Source organism: Pyrus communis, chromosome 14, assembly GCF_963583255.1.
Source record: "Pyrus communis chromosome 14, drPyrComm1.1, whole genome shotgun sequence".
Lineage (NCBI taxonomy): Eukaryota > Viridiplantae > Streptophyta > Magnoliopsida > Rosales > Rosaceae > Pyrus > Pyrus communis.
This window is the reverse complement of record NC_084816.1, coordinates 17,412,911-17,431,647: the sequence shown is the minus strand read 5'-3', so window position 1 is coordinate 17,431,647 and position 18,737 is coordinate 17,412,911. Positions and strand designations below refer to the sequence as shown.

Below are 18,737 nucleotides of genomic sequence, written 5' to 3'. Positions count from 1 at the left end.
TCCTGATACTATTCACTTTACCTTTCATTTTGTCCTTATCGTTAAAACTCAAAGTTTTCAAGTTTTTTTTTTTTTATCAGTTTTCCTGAAAGAGAACTTTAACCGGGTTTTACACTAATGGTCAAAACATTATGTTTTGGACCTATATTTCCTTCCCATTTTTCCTTCATATCCTAGAAGCACAGATGTTATAAATATCAACTGGAACTATAAAGTTAATGATGTCTAATGAATAGAAGATGGGACAAAGAATTGATTTGTCTCTTGTTTCCACTGATGTTGTAAGTAAAATATGTATTATTACTCCTCCTTTGCAGGATAAGCCTGATGAGTTTGTGTAGGGACGTTCTGCTAAAGGTGTTTTCTAAGTCAAAACTGCTACTTGATTCCAAGTTGAGGAAAGTAGAAATGCTCCCTATTGCCTATTCATATTACTTTGTATTGTTTTGCCATAGAATATTGTATCCATATGCATTTTTGGTACATACCATATAGGTTATTTACAATTTTTTTTTACACTACGGATTCATTCATTTGACTTTTATTGTTTCAAAGTTATATGGTTACATTGTCTTTTTCTACCCATTTATTCAATGAAAATTTTCTTTTTCTAGTGTAGCCATTTCTAATTTATATACCATGCAATATGAGATTTTAAATCCCTTAACATGTCAAGTAATAAATGTCAAATATATGATATGCATATTAATAGTAATAATGAGGTGTACAAAGTGAAGGACTTTGATTAAAAATTGAGAACCATTAAGGTTTCAGTCAAAGAATGTGCATGAATAGGAACCAGATCCCTAGTTTCCCTTTTATTTTTAGTGATTGTGAATTTGTGGTATGGGATTGAATGAAAAATTTAACTGAGTACTATTTTTGTTTCGGATGATCACATGTGTTGTTGAATTTGCACAAGAGATAGAAGTATAAAGAAATAGCATAGCCGCAAGTTTGATGAATGCATCAAGCTAGTGTAACATCCCACATCGTCCATGGGAGTGATCCTTATATGTATATTCTCATCCTACCTAGCACGAGGCCTTTTGGGAGCTCACTGGCTTCGAGTTCCATCGGAACTCCGAAGTTAAGCGAGTAGTGCGCGAGAGCACTCCCATGTTGGGTGACCCACTGGGAAGTTCTCGTGTGAGTTCCCAAAAACAAAACCGTGAGGGCGTGGTCGGGGCCCAAAGCGGACAATATCGTGCTACGGTGGAGTCGGGCTCGGGAAGTGGTCCCGCCCGGGCCAGGATGTGACAATTTGGTATCAGAGCCTAACCCTGGCCGTGGTGTGCCGACGAGGACGTCGGGCCCCTAAGGGGGGGTGGATTGTGACATCCCACATCGCCCATGGGAGTGATCCTTATATGTATATTCCCATCCTACCTAGCACGAGGCTTTTTGGGAGCTCACTGGTTTCGGGTTCCATCGAAACTCCGAAGTTAAGCGAGTAGTGTGCGAGAGCACTCCCATGATGGGTGACCCACTGGGAAGTTCTCGTGTGAGTTCCCAGAAACAAAACCATGAGGGCGTGGTCGGGGCCCAAAGCGAACAATATCGTGCTACGGTGGAGTCGGGCCCGGGAAGTGGTCCCGCTCGGACCGGGATGTGACAGCTAGACTATTTTTACACTAAACAACTTTAGATATTTAATCTTTTTGAAGTTTGTATTATATAATTGACGGTATTTCAATTAACTCAAAAATATTATAATGTTATTATATATTTGATGGTTAGCTACTATATTTCAATGAAGTAATTTTGTCGTAATAATTATTTAGTATTGTGGCTAGATAAAGTAAGGCAGGGATTATAAGAAAATATATATGTAACAAATTCACCAATATTTTATGTTTTTAACTACCTAATTAAATTACTAATACATTAGTAACATAACATGTCTTTTTTTTTTTTTTTTTTTTTAATTATTATTAGTAAGAGTAGGATTACAAACCTTGGTTGCATGGGTAGAAGTTTAATACGCAGCTGTTTTATATAAAAATTTACCAAATACTTTGATAATGTTTTTTGGTTTTCAAAAAATGATAATGTTCTTTTTTGCTAAAAATATTTTTAACAATATAGTTAGCCAAACACAACTATTTTTGCCACTTAATACTAAGGTCTATGATATTTCTCTTCACTTGTAAGTGAGAGATCTTAGCCTCAATTGACATTATACTGGACCATTGTGAGGATAAGTCAACTTTCTCCTTCGTACTATAAATAATATCATTTGGGGTAAATTACATAAAACTACCTCAACTATTAGGTCAATCACAGTTTCATACCTCATCTTTAAAAAATGTCAATGTCATACCTCATCTTACGAATTTGTTACAATTTCATAACTTCCGTTAGTTTGTCTGTCAATTCTTTCATTAAATAGTGACGTGGCTTAAAAAATTAATTAAATATTAAAAACTAAAAATAAATAAAACCTTTTTTATGCATGGGGGACCCACCCCTTATCCCTCTCACCTTTCTTCCCCGCTTCTATCTTCCCCTACCCCAAACCCAGATCCAACCTGCTCCTGTCTTCCCCCAACCCACCCGGCCCTCCACCCGAGCAAAACGCTCATCGATGCCTAGCTCGCCACTGGGAAGCTCGATCCGGAGGAATCGAATTTCGTTGAAATTCTTCAAGACTTGGGTCGGGGAGTGGTGGGTGATGCCGGATTGACATTCCTTCCTTCCATATAAAGTGAAGAAGTTACCTTGTATTAAGCTCAACAACTGGCGCCATTTTGTCTTCTATTGTCCTGAGCAATGAAAAAAATGGAACCTTCAAAATATAAAAAAAAAAAAAATCATTTCCTTTCTCCCACATTTTCTGAGCAACCAAACAAAGCAAAACCATTCAATTTTTCCCAAAAAAAAAAAAAAAAAAGAAACGAAACAAAACCCCAAGTTGTATTCACAAGAGAGTGCCGACCTACCTCAAAGTCTCATTAACTTCGGTCCTAAAACCTCTTATTCTCAACATGCATCCGGCATTTACAGCAGGCTGAAATTCCCAAATCCCCCATAAATCAAAATTTACAAACCCTTAAAATCCCAACAAATTTACGAGTTCGCGGAGAGGGATTCAAACCCCACGAAACTTTCATAGCCGTTGGACCAAAACACTAAACTATTTCTCGGCCTGAGAAAATCAAGATCTGATTTTTAATTTAAACCCGTGATGTTTTGGGGGAAAAGATTTGTGGGTATTGGAGAAGGGGACAAAAAAGGTTGAAACTTGCAATTAGAAATGACAAAAGGGGGTTCCGAAATAGAGACAGTGGTGGAGGAATTGAAGAGAGGCACCTGGTGGGAATGGGAGTGGCCGGTTACTGCTAGAGCTGTTGTTGCTGCTTTTGTTTCTTCTCTGTGTAGGCTTTCGGGAGGGGGCATGCGTGGTCTCCTTAATTGAGGTGGAGCCTTGGTGGTGGTCCAAAACCAATAGCTTCTTTTAGTTTTAAAATTTTGATGCTCATGGAATTACTTGAATACCTGGGTTTGGGTTGGGGGAAGAAAGGTGAGGGGGATAAGGGGTGAGTCCCCTACGCTAAAAAAAAAAAAAAAAAAAGAAGATTTTATTTTTTTTAGTTTTTAATATTTAATTAATATATATATATTTTTTAATTTTTTTAAGCTACGTCACAATTTAACAGAAGAATTGACAGACAAACTGATGAAATGTATGAAATTGTAACAAATTCGTAAGATGAGATATGACATTGACATTTTTTAAATATGAGGTATGAAAATGTGACTGATTCAATAGTTGAGGTAGTTTTATGTAATTTACCTATCATTTGTTAAAAAAAAAATAAAGGTAAATATCAGTTTACTACCCTCAAGTTTCATGGTTTTCAACATTTGGTACATAAAGTTTTTTTTTCGTCCTAGAGTCATACCTAAAGTGTTAATTTTGGAATAGTCTCATACATCCATTAGTCTGGCTGTTAAATAGCCATTAACTGATGACGTGGTGCCCATGTGGAGAATAATTGGGCACCACGTGTCAATATGGGTCCATGTGAATATTAAAAATAAAAAATTAGAATTCTAAAAATATAAAAAATTGAAAAAAAAAATTATGGGCGTTCATTCACCCCTCCCGACCCCTTCCCTCCTTCTCCCTCCCTTCTCTTCCCTGCACCCAACCTCCTCACACACCAACCCATTCCCCTCCTACACCCACCCACTCCCCTCATTCTCCCTCCCTTCTCTCATTTGCACTCCACTTCCACTTTCCTAAACAGCGAGTTCCCGGTCACAACCACCACTGACACCGTCGTCACGAAAACCTACCATCGCCAGCCAACTCGACAGGATCTCGAAATCCTAGCTCTTCTTCAAGCTCTCGATGTACTCCGACAGTGTCACGAAGAACGGCGACGTCGTTTCGTCCTTTGTCTTCATCACCCTAGCAGTGGGTGGCCTGCCCTCCTCGTCCATCTCGAGGCGCGTCTTCTTCAGCGCTACCAATTGGCTGGTGGCTTTGTCCTTTGCCTTGTAGACCTTGCCTTACGTACCTTTGCCGACCTTCTCGAGCTTCTCATACTTCTCCATTTCTGAGAGATCGGGAAACGGAAACCCTAGAAATTTGAATTTCTGGTTCTCCCTCTTGTTTTTCTGGATCGAAATCGGTGGGTGTGCAAGTGGGTGAGTGTGTGGGGGGAGGGTGAGTGTAGAGGAGAGAAGGGAGGGAGAATGAGGGGAATGGGTGGGTGTGCAGGGAGGTTGGGTGCGGGGAAGAGAAGGGAGGTTAGGAGGGGCGAACGAATGCCCATAATTTTTTTTTTTTAATTTTTTTTTAAATTTTAAATATTTTAATATTCACGTGGGTCCCATATTGACACGTGGTGCCCAATCATTGTCCACATGGGCACCACATCATCAGTTAATAGCTGATTTAACAGCCAGACTAACAGATGTATAAGATTGTCCCAAAATTAACACTTTAGGTATCTCTGGAACGAAAAAAACTTCATGTACCAAATGTTGAAAACCACGAAACTTAAGAGTAATAAACTGATATTTACCCAAAAAATAAACACCTTACTATTTTTTTTCATAACTTTTGATTTTCACCGCAGCAAAAGCAATTTTGGAAAGAGAGAAACAATAGATTGCAAATCCAACGATGCCCTTGGTAATCTTCCCAAAACAACCGTGCAGAAGAATGTAAAACTCGTAAGCAACAACACTTGCCGAACTTTAATTGGTCCCCGCACTCTAACAACCGCAGTTTGCCCTTCTTCCTGCAACGCCAGAAATTCAACGGTACAGACTGATCACCTTTCAGAGCGAGAGAGAGAGCGCGCCATGAACAGAAGGAACTTGCTTCTGCTCAAGATCCTTCTGTTTCTATTTGCCCTAAACTCCCTCTCTCTCCTCCTCTACTTCACTTCCAACTCCAGAACGCTTACTCCAACCCAAACCCAAACCCACCACTTTTTCTCCCTCAGCCGCCTCCCCTTAACCGATCAGAACCGCCTCCTCCCGCACCGCTACTTGAAGCCATGGCCGATTTTACCCTCCTACCTCCCCTGGTCCCAGACAACCCAGGTCCCCTTTCGCTCCTGCGAGGCCTATTTCGGCAATGGCTTCACTACCGTGGTCGATCTCTTGAAACCCAAGAAAGATTTGAGCTCGAATCGCATGGGTTGGTTCAGGTGCTGGTTCAGTGATACCTTGAGGAGCTCAGTGTGCGAAGGAGGGGGGCTCCGGATGTACCCAGAAAAGATTAAGATGTCTAGGGGAGGTGAGGTTTTGGAGGAGGTGATTGGAAGAGGAGAAAAAGAGGAGCTGCCGGAGTATGAAGACGGTGCGTTTGAGATTGATGGAGGAGATGGGGTTGATGGAGGAGGGGGTCAGAATCTTGTGACCCAAGAACTTCTTGACCGGTATGTGCCTAAGGGTCAGATTGATCAGCACACTATGAGAGAACTGATTGGATCGATTCGGATTGTGCCCAGTGCAGAGTTTCAATGCAATGAGGTTAGTTGGGTTCTGTTAGTTTCTATTTTTGGATTTGGCTGTTGATTGTGATTTGGAGGATTTAATTTGTTTTAGGGATTCGTTGTTAATGAGATTTTGGTATATGGGGTTTTAAATTATCGAGTTTTATCTAAGGAACTTGTGATTTTCTAGTTTCTCTGTGTGAGTTTACTGATGATCAATGTGGTTTTCGCTATGGGAGTTTCCAAGTTTGGAAATTTTTAATAAGGGTCTGTAAAAGATGTGAGGTTCTTTAATGGGTTGGGATGATCTGGTGTCAGAAATCTGCTTGTGAATATCCAAATAATGGGAAGATTGCTTATGGAAAAGTGGATGAAGATTAATTGTCTGCTAAATTTTGTTGTTGGAATAATTCAAACAAAGAACGAAGAAAGTTGTGAGAATGATTATAACTCGGCTCTTCTTCTTACTGTTGTTATTTAATGTTCTATGATGACTGTAGTATTATTTGCTTCTTTTCTAAATCTGCTACGAAAGTCCGAATTTGCAGTGGATTGAGGAGCCAACACTTCTGGTGACACGCTTTGAGTATGCAAATCTTTTCCACACATTCACAGATTGGTATAGCGCTTATGTAGCTTCAAGAGTCATTGGCTTACCAAATCGACCTCATTTGGTCTTTGTAGATGGCCACTGTATGGTACGTGGGTTTGATTTTCTTGTTTGAGTTATCGTTTCTTCTCAAAAATAAAATCTTGTTTGAGTTATCTTTTCTTTTGTAACATTTTTAAGTTTATGTGCACGCAATGCTAGGGGTGTAGATTAACTTATGATTTCATCAGTTTAGGCATATTGAAAGGAAAGAAACATGCAAATTTAATCTTTTTACTTGTTTAGTGATAAGAAGTAGCTTACAATTTTTCTTTTAACAACTTAAAAGTTCATCTTTTTTTATTTTTTATTTTTTTCCGGGTGACGGCAGTTGATGTCTTACCATACAAATGCTATATGTAAATGATGACTTTTCGGATAATGCTCTTTATACTCCTGGTTCATCTGACTAGTTTTCTGTTTAAAAATCATCCAAACTTGTTTTGGAACCAAAAACAACCCTTAGAAAGGTCATGACGATTGAGAGAAAAACCAAATATGATGTCCAGAAATTTTGGCTGGATAAGTCATAATGAGGAATGAGATCATTCAATATATGTAACTAGATGGGATGAACAATGTGTTAGTGGCCAAGAAGAGGGACAGTATAGGTAAGCTGACTATCGACTTCTGTTGTTAATCAGTAATCCAGTATAGGTAACAGGGTAACCGAAAAGTAAAAATGTTTTTATAATGTTGTTCTTACTAAACATTGATCAAGGACTGACTTCTGCCCACAATGAAAGCAGTTAGGATGCCCTCTTAAGGATAGAGGAGAATCCTTTGTCAGTTTTCCTGTCATTTGTAGCTCTTTTTTTATTTTATTTTTATGTTTTGATTCTGCTTCCTCCTAAGTTTCAAGATTACTGTTTATAGAGGTATAGTGTAAGTTTATCAATTTTCATTTTTATAGTTGAAAGGATCTGTCGTTTCCACTTAAGTGCTGGTTCACAAGTGTCCTGTTACTGATATCTCTTACCTTTGGGTGGTTATTTTCAGACATCTTTGGAAGAAACATGGAAAGCATTATTTTCTAGCCTTCGATATGCTAAAAACTTTAGTGGTCCTGTATGTTTTCGTCATGCTATTCTCTCTCCTTTGGGGTATGAAACTCCACTTTTTAAGGGGTTGAGTGAAACTATAAATTGTCATGGTGCATCGGCACCTGATCTATGGCAACACCCTGATGACCGGAAAACAGCGCGAATGTCAGAGTTTGGAGAAATGATTAAAGCCTCTTTTGGATTTCCAGTACATAGACATCGTTTTGAGAAGCCAACTTTAGCTCATAACATTCTTTTTGTTCGACGTGAAGATTATCTAGCCCATCCACGCCACCGTGGTAAGGTTGAGTCAAGGCTAAGCAATGAACAAGAAGTGTTTGATGCCTTGCAGAACTGGGCATCTAATCACAAGGAATGCAAAATAAACCTTGTGAATGGATTGTTTGCACACATGTCGATGAAAGAGCAAGTCCGGGCCATTCAAGATGCTTCTGTTATTATTGGTGCTCATGGTGCAGGTCTTACACACATGGTATCCGCAATGCCAAAGACCGTGATTCTGGAGATTATTAGCAGTCAGTATAGACGCCCACATTTTGCATTAATTGCTCAGTGGAAAGGGTTGGAATATCATGCCATTAATCTCGACGGCTCATTTGCCAGTCCACCAGTTGTTGTTGACAGGCTTAACGGCATAATCAGAAGCCTTGGGTGCTAAAAATTATTTGGTTTTTGCTGAAACCGATTCATCTCAATGCTGCTAGTGGAAGTGACAGAGAATCCTTTCTTCCTGGTAGAGTAGATAGATGTGAAACATAGAATGAAGCTACCAAAGCAACGGTATGGGACAGTTCAAGTTGTTGGCCTTGCTTTGCAAAACGATATGGCATTGTGCAAGATTGGTTGACAATCATCAGAGGGACAAACATTTTGTGGACTGCGTTGTCTCTGCATATGGTATGTTTCCTCGACACCCAATACCATCATATTTGTCAGTTTTTTTCTTCAGGTAAATGGCCTGGCTGCTTGAGTCATTGTGTTGCTTGTATACTAATTCTTTCTTACATATGCTTGTATGCTTGTATCGAGTTTTAGTCAGAAATTTTGTTATAAACTAAGAAAATGGCTACATTTTCGTTGTTAGATTGAGATCGATGTTGTTGCATTACTCGTGCCTTGAGCAATTTAATCTCGTATCGTCTTCGAGGGTGATATGGATAGTGCATGACATACCATTGCCATTTTATCATGAGCTGCCCATGTATAAAACACCAGATGAGCAGTTTTTGCCTTGTGATTTTCATTGAGTTGAGAAGTGAATAAAATTAATGTAATCTGTCTGGTTCAGTTTTTTCCGACTTTCTTTCAGCTTGGTTTGATTCGGTTCAACGGTTCACCGGTACACTGGTTTACCGGCAGAAGCAAAAAGTTTCTGGTGTCAACGTAGTACAAACAAGTTAATGTGGGAAATTGAAAAAATGATCGTCGCATGACTCCATTTTAAACAGAAAGCGGTACAATCGCCTAAAATGTAAATAAATAATTAACGGTAAAATGTGAGTGAAATATGTTGATGAACAAGAAAAATGATCGTTGCATGATTTTTCTTAAAGATGACCTCCAAATGAAGATTTATAAACCAAACTGTTCGTATTATGAAACTTACATAGCAAAAATACGATATTCAGGAATAAATTTGTGCATTTCTCATTGTGAAAAACGTTGGTATTACTATTATCCAACTTTTTTTTAACTAAAAATAAAATAATTATCAAATGAGACGCAATATGGCCACCCAATGAGTTTCATGCTCATCCCGCCATCTCCGTCGACAAAAAGCCTTTCGCTGCGTTCCCAACTCACTTGTAGCCGCAGAGTTTTAAAACCGCAACCTTCTGAGGTATGGTTTCGCTTCGCCTATACGCAACGGCTAGCATGCTAGTATCTTGCTAACAGTCGTCTATAATTACTATGTTATATGCTTTTAGCTTAACCAAAATCCACCAATCAATCCTAATCATGCACGTCGAAACCGAGAATTTGCGGTATTTGAGAAATGCCTTCCAACCGTATGATGAAATGCCACACAGAGGTGTTTGCTCTGAAAACTCATTTCTTTCATGTTGGTTTTTTTCCCCAGTGATTCTGCTTTGTTATTTACATTTTATTTGATGACATTTTTGCGATAAATTGTGTGCATCCTCTTTGTTTAAAGCATATAGCAATTTGCAAACGAAGATGGTGGTTTGCTTCCCCTCCACGCCCAAGAGGTTGGCTATCACAGTTGGATGCTTCATTTCTGCGGCTGCTCTTTTTTCTTTTGGCGTGCATCTCTCGTATGTCAACGTTGCTCCTCAACAAGCTCAAACCAAAGCTCGAAATGAATTTGTGAGAGAGCGGCTGAAACACAAGTACGGCAGCAAGTGATACAACACGCATCATTTCCATGTATCAGTTCGGTTTTCGGATTGCATCCTGTTAGGGGAAAAAAGTTCTGAGTTGTGAATTTATGACCCATCCCCTGTGAGAAGTCTTTCAGGCATCGAAATCCAACTGTTTCTGTGGTGGTTTCAGTTTTTTGTTTGTTCAATATTTGATGTATCAGTATTACAAGTATTAACGAGGATGATAGACAATTCTTGCTGGCATAATTTGATTGCCATGAACATGAAATGAAAGCAAACTCTCACAACTGAAGAAAACGGTAGTGCAAAACTAGATCCGGTCAAGTTGGCTAGTGTGCTTCGCCCTTTGCATCCAAGTTTGAATTTCCCTCCCCGTAGTTTTAGCAGATTCAGAACAATATGGTCCATTGTTCTCTCAGAAAGAGGATCCAACAAGGGAGAAATTCTAAGGTACATACTCGGACCACTTGGCAATCTGACCGCACACACTTGTGTCTGGTGCCCGCCCTACATGGGTGTCCAGACACAAGTTTTATTGTCCTAAGCAGCCGTCTGGACAGGAAGAACTCCTAACAAAGGTATATACATTGGGTCATTAGACAATTTGTAGAACGCACATATCACTAGAGCACCAGATACTCAGTAGGGACTCGTGAGAGGCGGGACTAGGGCAAAGAGAAAAACTGTATAAAATTACTCTCCAGTATTGCTAAACAAATCACTCGAGGCATCCAAATAGTAAGCGTTTACGATTGCCAAAATAGGATTACTGATTAAATCAACCATAAAAACATTGTTTGGAGTAAAGCAAGTTCCAACTTCAAACTCAAATAAAGTGAAATACTTTAGAAAGTAGGAAAGGAGAATAGTGATGACATATTCTGAGTCTACAAAGGCTAAGTACCAGTAACAAAAATTTAAGCAGCAGCTCCCTTCCCCTTCTTCCTCTGGAGCTTCTTCATGTAAAACTCCAGCTCCCTGCCCTCCAAGATATATCTGCAAAACATTACATATGAACGAACATCAGATGTGATACACCACTTTGCAACAAGAAGTGAAAAACAACTGTTATCATCCATGCTTCCAACTCTAGCAGCACTGCAAATAAACCAAGAGAGGAAGATAAAGTCACATACCCATCACAACGGCCACACTGACCGGGTCGTGATGAAATACAAGCCAACAGACGACCACCGCCAAATTGTTCCTCAATATGCTGGTCCAAGGTGCGAGTCTGTTGACGCTTCTCCAGCTTTCTGGCTACATGGTTGCTCTTCTTTGCCTCCTCAGGAGCAGCAGCAGGTGCTTCACCATCCTATAAGAGCACAAAACATGTCAGCAGTGACCATCAATTCTACTAATCTTGAACACCTAAATCCTTCATCTCAAAGAGTACAAAAATATTATCTTCCTTTCTGCAATCAGCATCCATACGTATACCAAAATATAATTCTTTCAACCAAGTGAGCACATTAAAGACTATATAGACCATAACATTTTTTTCCTCTGGAAGAAAAAGCAATAAACATTCTACAAATACGTAAAACACAAGTCCACACTTAACGCATTGGACAAAGCTTAAATCATTGGCAAAAGAGAAATGAAGAGGCACCATTTCTAAATTCACGAAACAAGAGATAATAGACCCCTACCTCTGCTTCTTTCTTGGCAGCTGCCGCAGTTTTCTTCTTGCGGCCAATTTCAACTCCATAGTGCTGGAGATACCACTGCTTGAATGGTGCAGCATCAACCTGAACAATGGCACTCTTCACCAAAGTTTGAGTACGGACCAACTCATTGTTGGATGCATTGTACACAACATCAAGAAGACGGGTTTTGCGGGTCACGGCCTCACTACCCCAGGAGAAGTTTCCAGTGTCGAGCCTCAGAGCACGCCACTTGACATTCCCACCTCGAACCCTGATCCTCCTCACTGTCTTGTTGCTTGACAACTTGGTGTTAGCAGGTTGCCTTCCGAGCTCATACCTGCAAACAAAAAGTACAAACTAAATCAATTCTCAAATAATCAAGGCTTTAAAGTAACATCATTTTACATAAATGTGAAAGTCCATTGTAATTACAGATATCAATCATTAATTAAACCTAAACCAACGGGCAGTATAGACCTTGTCGCCACAATAGTGTGCAAAAACTTTGCACACGGTTAATTAATAAGTTAAACAACACCGCTCACAATCTAAGAAATAGAGGATTGGTTCCGTATGTTGCATAAATTAAAACAATCCCTTCAAATGAGACATAAGACAGTGAATTACACCTAATCAAAAAATCAAATAAAAGAAACAAACAGAACACAAAATTTCAATGCAATTAAAGTTCTTTCAACAGCTAATAGACTCCGTCCTAAGTCATCTGATCACCGAAAACAAATAAAAAAAACAAAAGGGTTTTCAAAATACATGGAAAGGGGGATTAATTTCTTCAAAACAAGCAAATCATTGATTTACTCATCAAATAAACAGAAGAAGCACATTATTCAAAAGTAAGATAACCTGCGCAGAGAAAAACATCAAAAATCAAAACAAAAAGAGGGAAATATTACTTTCGCTTCTTCCTCCAAGCCTTCTTCTTGCCTCCAGTGGCACGTCTCTTGTGCATGGAATCACGAGAAATACCTACAAAAAAATCACACATAAACGCAAGATTTAGCACAACAATTCACAAATGCGATATAAAAAAAATCGAAACTTCAGATGAACAAATTCAGAGGTACCCATCACAAAGGAAGTTGGAAAAGCAGAAAATGGATCCGAGATCAAGAAAGTAAGAGTGATTAGAGAGTTACCCATTTTGGCGTTCTAGGGCTCTGCTGCTCCTGGAGAGTCTGCGGCAACGCGGCTAGGGTTTGAGACGAGAGAATGAAGGCGAGCTAGGCTTTTTAGTACCAACGTGACTTCACAAATTTACTTTATTGTCCCTCAGTGTCTGGAGATATAACTGTATGGCCCAAACAAACTCTATACTTTAGGGCTGCTTTGGGTTGGGCTTTTCTGAGAATCTGCACCCCGTCTCTATTAAGTTTGGGTTGAAGTCAAGTTTAGATATTGATGGGCCGAAGAGCAACTTTGGAGGCCCAAAGTTTATCCTTTACCATTTTAATTTGAGGAATTCTGTTAAGGGTGCCTCTATTAGCACCCAACTTTTAAGTTTTTTGTTTTTTTAATAAACGATGTTATCTGCATTAAGGTCATTTCCAACCGAAAGGGTTAAATTTAGTCCGGTTCAGAATTATAATCCTGTAAAATATTATTTTTAAATAAACAGTGTCAAGCCATACATGTACCATCCCCAACCGAAGCTGCTAAACATAACCCCTCAATAATTTATTAGTTTTAAGTTTATACTTTAAATTTATTAGTTAATTTAATTAAACTAACTTTGGATGTATTCAAATCTAATCGTTGAATTTGAATATATCATTACAACAAAGAAGCTAGGGCCCAAAAAAAGGGCTAAGATAAGAGCTACATTTGGCCAACCTGATGCCTCTTTGGCCAAATAATGGCATGGTGGGCTCCATGTAATTATAGTCCAACCTTTAGTTAGAGATGAGTTTTTGGGCAAATCAGGCTATTTTTTTGCTTTTGGTCCGTTAGCTCTCTCGATTAGAGATGACCTAAAGGGAGGGTGGGCTAATTATGATGTGTAAGTTTTCTTTCCGAAATGATTATGTATCAACTGCAAGGGGCGGCATCAAATGACTCTTCCATGACGTGAGTAGTAAGCAACACTCAGCTCGTAGACATTAGCGCAGCCTAGAAGAGAGGAGACCCTAATGACGTGAGTAGTATCTACCAATCCATGACATGAGTAGTATCTACTGATTCGATTGCACTTCCTTTAATTCCATGATTTTCGTCGACCTGTTTATTTGTTGGCGTTTGGAGCCCATACGCTGGAATACACTCATTTGTTGCACTATACTGTTCTGCATAATCATGGGTTGTTTAGAATGATGCACAGATGTGCATTGGTGCCCCTGAGCAACAAATGTCATTTTTTTCTGTCAATGCGAAGATGCATTATTTGTAGGGATGATTTTCAAATGAAAATTAAATAATTGCACAGTTAGGATTATAAATTTTTACGGTGAAGATATGTTATTTATAAGTAGATGAATGAGCTCATTTCCTATGAGAGTTTTATCATATAAAAACAAATGAACAATACTTTCTTGTCTCATCCCTGTGGAATCTCCTCATTCCACCATTTTCATTTAACGTATTGTTTTTTATACTATGTATCTGGAGAACCATCTATATCAACCAAAGATATTAAAATTAAAATTATAGCCTTTAGATGCTAATGAGATACTTGTTGCAAAAGCATGGGTGTTATAGTCATTGTATTTTTTACCTCACTTTCTCACCCCTCACTCCCTACTTTTTTTTTTTTTTTTCTTCTTTATTATTTGTTACTAGAATAGAGCACACATTTTGTATGTGTGAACAATTTCTCTTAATAAGTGCATATTTTTTTTTTAATATTACATAATTATTGTTTTGTCCTCCTTATGTAAATATTATGTATCAAAAGTGGGGGTAAAATTGAAAAAATAAGTATATGATTGTCATTTTCTCAAAAAAAAAAAAAAAAAAAAAAAAAAGAGGGTAAAATAGGAAAAATAGGAATATGATTGTCATTTAGTCAAAGGGTACAAAATTACTATTTTGCCTTCTTTTTGTCAATAGTGTGTATCAAAAGTGAGGGCAAAATAAGAAAAAAAAGAGAAAAAAGTTGACAATGAGAGTTCTCTTAATAATATAGATATAGATAATAACTCGCTCCAAATTCCAATAGAATAATTTAATAAAAATTATCCTCCTAATTAAGCACATGCATAGCATTAGGTCTGGCAAACGTATCTTGTTTGTCGTGTTCGTAGTTATTTTCGTGTTATACCCGTTATTTTAACAAGTCTCAAACTAGTTATCTTAACAGTGACTTGATAATGACCCGATTCGATGACGGGTCATGGCGTTTCATGTCTGGTTAACGGGTCTTGCAATAAATTTTCATGCCTAATATCTGGCAAACAACATATTATCAAGTTCTTAACGGGTGACCCGATAACAATCCGACTCGATAATGGGTTCGTAACAGATGGCACGATAATGACACGACTCGTGAACAAGTTTACCCAAAACCTTATTTTCGTGTCAGGACAACGAGCCATGCAAGAAATTACCAAGCCGACATAACATGTGTACAAGTATGTCATAATCAGAACAATCCATCTCTTAAATCATCATTTCAATATCATATACGCAAAAATATAAACAAAGTAGTGATAGTTTTAGTCTTCCATATGCATAAAAAATACGTTGTGTTGATAACAACTAAATCATCATGGTTAGCCATCCATTTAGTTTATACATTTGAATGACCAAATGATATCGATTTTATTTGATTCGGAATGGAATGATGGCCGTAGGAAGGAACACAAATTTCTTGACTGATGGGTTGCATATGCATACAGGACTGTAATATCACAATGGGTTATCTCACAGACATACTAAACCATCAACCGTGTATCTGAAAACGTTTCTTGATCTCCAAGGAATGTCGAATCTCGAAGCACTCGATATGGTTGCCTCTAGTGCACTGGAGAGCGATTAGAAAAGTAGGGGCAGGCGATAAAACATGAGCTTCCAATCATATAAAACTTGAACTTACAATCAAATTTTCATATTTCTGATTGCTATTATATTTGACTGGAATATCAACATTTACTATAAAGTAGTGGGGAAAAAAACATACAGGACATACAGCACGCGACTTGGGTCTCACTTTGACTCATGCCTCATAATGTGGCATGCACCGGTCGATGCAAGCCAATACAGTAATTCGGGCATAGATGATCATGAGAGTTGTAAATTCCCTCGTGGTTTCTAAATCGGACATCACAAACATATGTGCACAATGATCCAACAGATTTTTTTACGAAGAACCAAATTCATAACTTGCATCCAGAATTTCAACTAAAAAATTTACATAGCACATGATAACCTGTCATACTAAGGAAAAGAAAAAGGTAGAGAAAGAGGACCACTTGATTGAAGACCGAAAAGCATAAAAAGCAATGATGAGACAAAATTTCTTAGGCTGTGTGAGAACTGCCCTTCTTGCGATTCTTCAAGGAATTGCAAAAGGAAGTGAAACCTGCTTTTAGTTCGCCCGGAAGTGAAAGTTGAAGGGGGAGTACCAAGCGAGAGACTTGCTCACTTTTCTTCCTCACAGAAAATGGTTGCGCTAAAGCTGGCTGCTGCTTGTTTAGGCCTTCAATAATAAATGAGAATGCCCCAAAAGTGAGACAGCTTTGTAGAAGAGCCTGTGGTGCACCTGCAAATCAAATAAGGTACTCTAAATTAAAGATGTGATATACAGTACGGAAACTGCTTTAATTGATTAGTGCGGAAAAGACTTGCCCGTTGGTGACAAGCCAAAAATGAATAAGACCAAAAATCGGGATTTCTGTAGATATTAATGATTTTAATTTTAAAAGTGAAGTCAATGTGTTTATTGCTAATTTATAAACTATCGTAACTCTGTAACATGATGGATACCTGGAAAACTAAGAGCAAGACCAGTGCAACAGCCAGCTACTCCAGCATTAATAACTGCACAGGGAAGAGAGCATGAACACAATATAATGAATGAATAATATAAAAGTACCATTTCTGCATTCAAGTTCCCATACCATCATCCTTTCCTCGCAGCCTCTTCAAAATGCAGACAACCAAACTGTGCACTCCGGACAAAACTGCAAATGTCTGAAAGAGGAAAATATAAAAGTGAACCTTAACAACTGAATGCAAAGAAACATACAACATTGTAAATAGCATTTCATAAGAAACTAAATTAATTACACTAAGATTTCGAAACTATCAATTAATAATAGGAATTTTCATACCTTAGCATAAGATCCTGCCTCTCCAAAGGATCCTTTAAAGCCTTTTTTCTTGACCAACCCCGCACCTGAAACACATCCAGGCAAGGTAAAACAAACATCTCAGTCCGAATGATTTCAAGTAAACGAAAAAAAGATAAATTGGGGTTTATTTGAGTAGTAGATTGCTGAAGCAGGGTTTGCTTTGCTCATCTAATAATTCATTAATAAACTTAATATCAAACCAAATCTCAAATGTCTAGCTGTATTTACAAGTATAAAATTCAGGGCAAGCTGAACAACTAAAGATCAAGCCAAGTTTGAGTAGCATGGTTTGTTCTACATCGCCTCGTCACAGGACACAGAAATGACTGGCATTATCCAAACATGGTGGCCTAATTGCTGAATAAACCTTAATAATCACAGACAATCAGAATTCTCTCATAACAGCTTCTACCCGCTAGTTAGACGCAATGAACATAAACAGGAACCGAGAAAATAGCAGTATAAAGCTCAGAACGAACTATGTATAAGGCTGTGAAGCCTCGATATCTGGGAGTAAAATACCGATAAAGCATAGACCATGTACCCTGCTCCAAGTCTATCCACAAGCTTACAGTACACTGTTCAATCCCAGACCCTTAAATTATCAACTTAAGCCCAATTTAATTACTGTCTTATCAGTTCCAGCAGGAAATTGCAGAAATTACACTCTCTATTACAATTAAGAACGAAATTAACCATATAAACCACAATTTCACATCTCAAAACACTAGCATACCTTAACAATAAGCAATTCTGCGAAAAACCACCAAAAATTCAGAAAGAAAAATCCAATCTTTTTCTAAACCCTAAAAACTCATTGAATAAAAGCACATTTTCGCAAAAATTCCAAATCCCTCAAGACCACCACTCAAATTCCCATAACAAACACCACAATCATGCAATTAAAAGCTTCACAACACAGACACATGTATATACGCACACATACATATATGTATATACAGAGAGAGAGAGAGAGAGAGAGAGAGAGAGGGGGAGGACCATAGCCAAAAACGGAGCCCATGAACGCGCCGCCAGCAGAGTCTCCGGCGAACTTGAGGAGGCAGACAGCAGGGGCATTGGGGGAGGCAGGCACTAACGAGTTCGAAGAATTAGGGTTTGGATTGGTATCGAGCTCAGTGTTGGTGTCCATCTCAGTGTTTGGAGAATCAACCGACGTCGTCGACATGGCCGCTGCTACTCTCTCCGTGTCTATTCAATCTCCAAAAGCAGAAAGGGACAAAAATCCTGAACTGACACTACAGAGAAATTTTTCATTATAATCGGCAGTATATCATGAGTATTACATCACGTATTTTTATAGAGGTTGTGAAAAATTTTATTTGTTATGTTATTAACTTTTTAACATATATATTCTATCATTTGTATAATGACACGTAGTATACGATCTCATTACCGAACACACTGAAAAACTTCTTCAATACGACACCTTGTGTTTTTCGTATTTTAGAAGGGCAATACTTATTTCCACCACTGTAATAGAGGACCACTTGCGTTTTCCATATTTTATTTGGTTAGTAATTCTTTAAGATTTGTTAAAAATAGGCCCAAACGACGTCGCACTGACATTGTTATATTTAGGAGTGGTTCAGGTCGGGATCACAAACCAAAAAGCATAACCTAGGGGTGGTTTTGGTATGATTACCGTACCAAAACCTCTGTACCGATTACCATATCAAATATTTGGTACGGCAAAATCTATTACCATTACCGTACCAAACTTTCGGTATACCAAATAGTTTGGTTGGT

General features: G+C 38.4%; 3 protein-coding genes across 3 annotated transcripts; 1 reads left to right on the top strand and 2 right to left on the bottom strand.

Annotated features, from left to right (window-relative positions):
• The first annotated feature begins 5,184 nt into the window (after positions 1-5,184).
• LOC137715449 (beta-1,2-xylosyltransferase-like) lies at positions 5,185-8,753 on the top strand. The gene is made up of 3 exons (XM_068454783.1): positions 5,185-5,994; positions 6,506-6,655; positions 7,606-8,753. Exons 1-3 carry the CDS (start codon positions 5,320-5,322, stop codon positions 8,326-8,328), a joined length of 1,548 nt encoding a protein of 515 aa, XP_068310884.1. The 5' UTR covers positions 5,185-5,319; the 3' UTR covers positions 8,329-8,753.
• Positions 8,754-10,767: 2,014 nt separating this feature from the next.
• LOC137715909 (small ribosomal subunit protein eS8-like) lies at positions 10,768-12,898 on the bottom strand. The gene is made up of 5 exons (XM_068455269.1): positions 12,822-12,898; positions 12,579-12,651; positions 11,668-12,001; positions 11,152-11,330; positions 10,768-11,011 (listed from the first exon to the last, which is right to left on the bottom strand). The coding sequence occupies exons 1-5, from the start codon at positions 12,823-12,825 to the stop codon at positions 10,933-10,935; spliced, it is 669 nt and encodes a 222-aa protein (XP_068311370.1). The 5' UTR covers positions 12,826-12,898; the 3' UTR covers positions 10,768-10,932.
• A 2,999-nt stretch (positions 12,899-15,897) lies between these two features.
• Positions 15,898-18,225, bottom strand: LOC137715335 (chloroplastic import inner membrane translocase subunit TIM22-2-like). The gene is made up of 5 exons (XM_068454625.1): positions 17,970-18,225; positions 16,950-17,014; positions 16,737-16,809; positions 16,603-16,656; positions 15,898-16,378 (listed from the first exon to the last, which is right to left on the bottom strand). Exons 1-5 carry the CDS (start codon positions 18,154-18,156, stop codon positions 16,137-16,139), a joined length of 621 nt encoding a protein of 206 aa, XP_068310726.1. The 5' UTR covers positions 18,157-18,225; the 3' UTR covers positions 15,898-16,136.
• Positions 18,226-18,737: the final 512 nt, after the last annotated feature.

What these genes read in the sequence shown, in the direction of transcription:
- LOC137715449 (XM_068454783.1), top strand. Translation starts at nt 5,320, where the DNA reads ATGAACAGAAGGAACTTGCTTCTGCTCAAGATCCTTCTGTTTCTATTT. An exon ending in CAGAGTTTCAATGCAATGAG is followed by an intron (nt 5,995 to 6,505) that starts GTTAGTTGGGTT and finishes CCGAATTTGCAG; the next exon opens with TGGATTGAGGAGCCAACACT. An exon ending in TTGTAGATGGCCACTGTATG is followed by an intron (nt 6,656 to 7,605) that starts GTACGTGGGTTT and finishes GGTTATTTTCAG; the next exon opens with ACATCTTTGGAAGAAACATG.
- LOC137715909 (XM_068455269.1), bottom strand. An exon ending in GCTTGGAGGAAGAAGCGAAA is followed by an intron (nt 12,002 to 12,578) that starts GTAATATTTCCC and finishes TTTTGTTTGCAG; the next exon opens with GTATGAGCTCGGAAGGCAAC. An exon ending in CAGTGTGGCCGTTGTGATGG is followed by an intron (nt 11,012 to 11,151) that starts GTATGTGACTTT and finishes AATGTTTTGCAG; the next exon opens with ATATATCTTGGAGGGCAGGG.
- LOC137715335 (XM_068454625.1), bottom strand. Translation starts at nt 18,156, where the DNA reads ATGTCGACGACGTCGGTTGATTCTCCAAACACTGAGATGGACACCAAC. An exon ending in AGGCAGGATCTTATGCTAAG is followed by an intron (nt 16,810 to 16,949) that starts GTATGAAAATTC and finishes TTCCTCTTTCAG; the next exon opens with ACATTTGCAGTTTTGTCCGG. An exon ending in TCTTGCTCTTAGTTTTCCAG is followed by an intron (nt 16,379 to 16,602) that starts GTATCCATCATG and finishes TTTGATTTGCAG; the next exon opens with GTGCACCACAGGCTCTTCTA.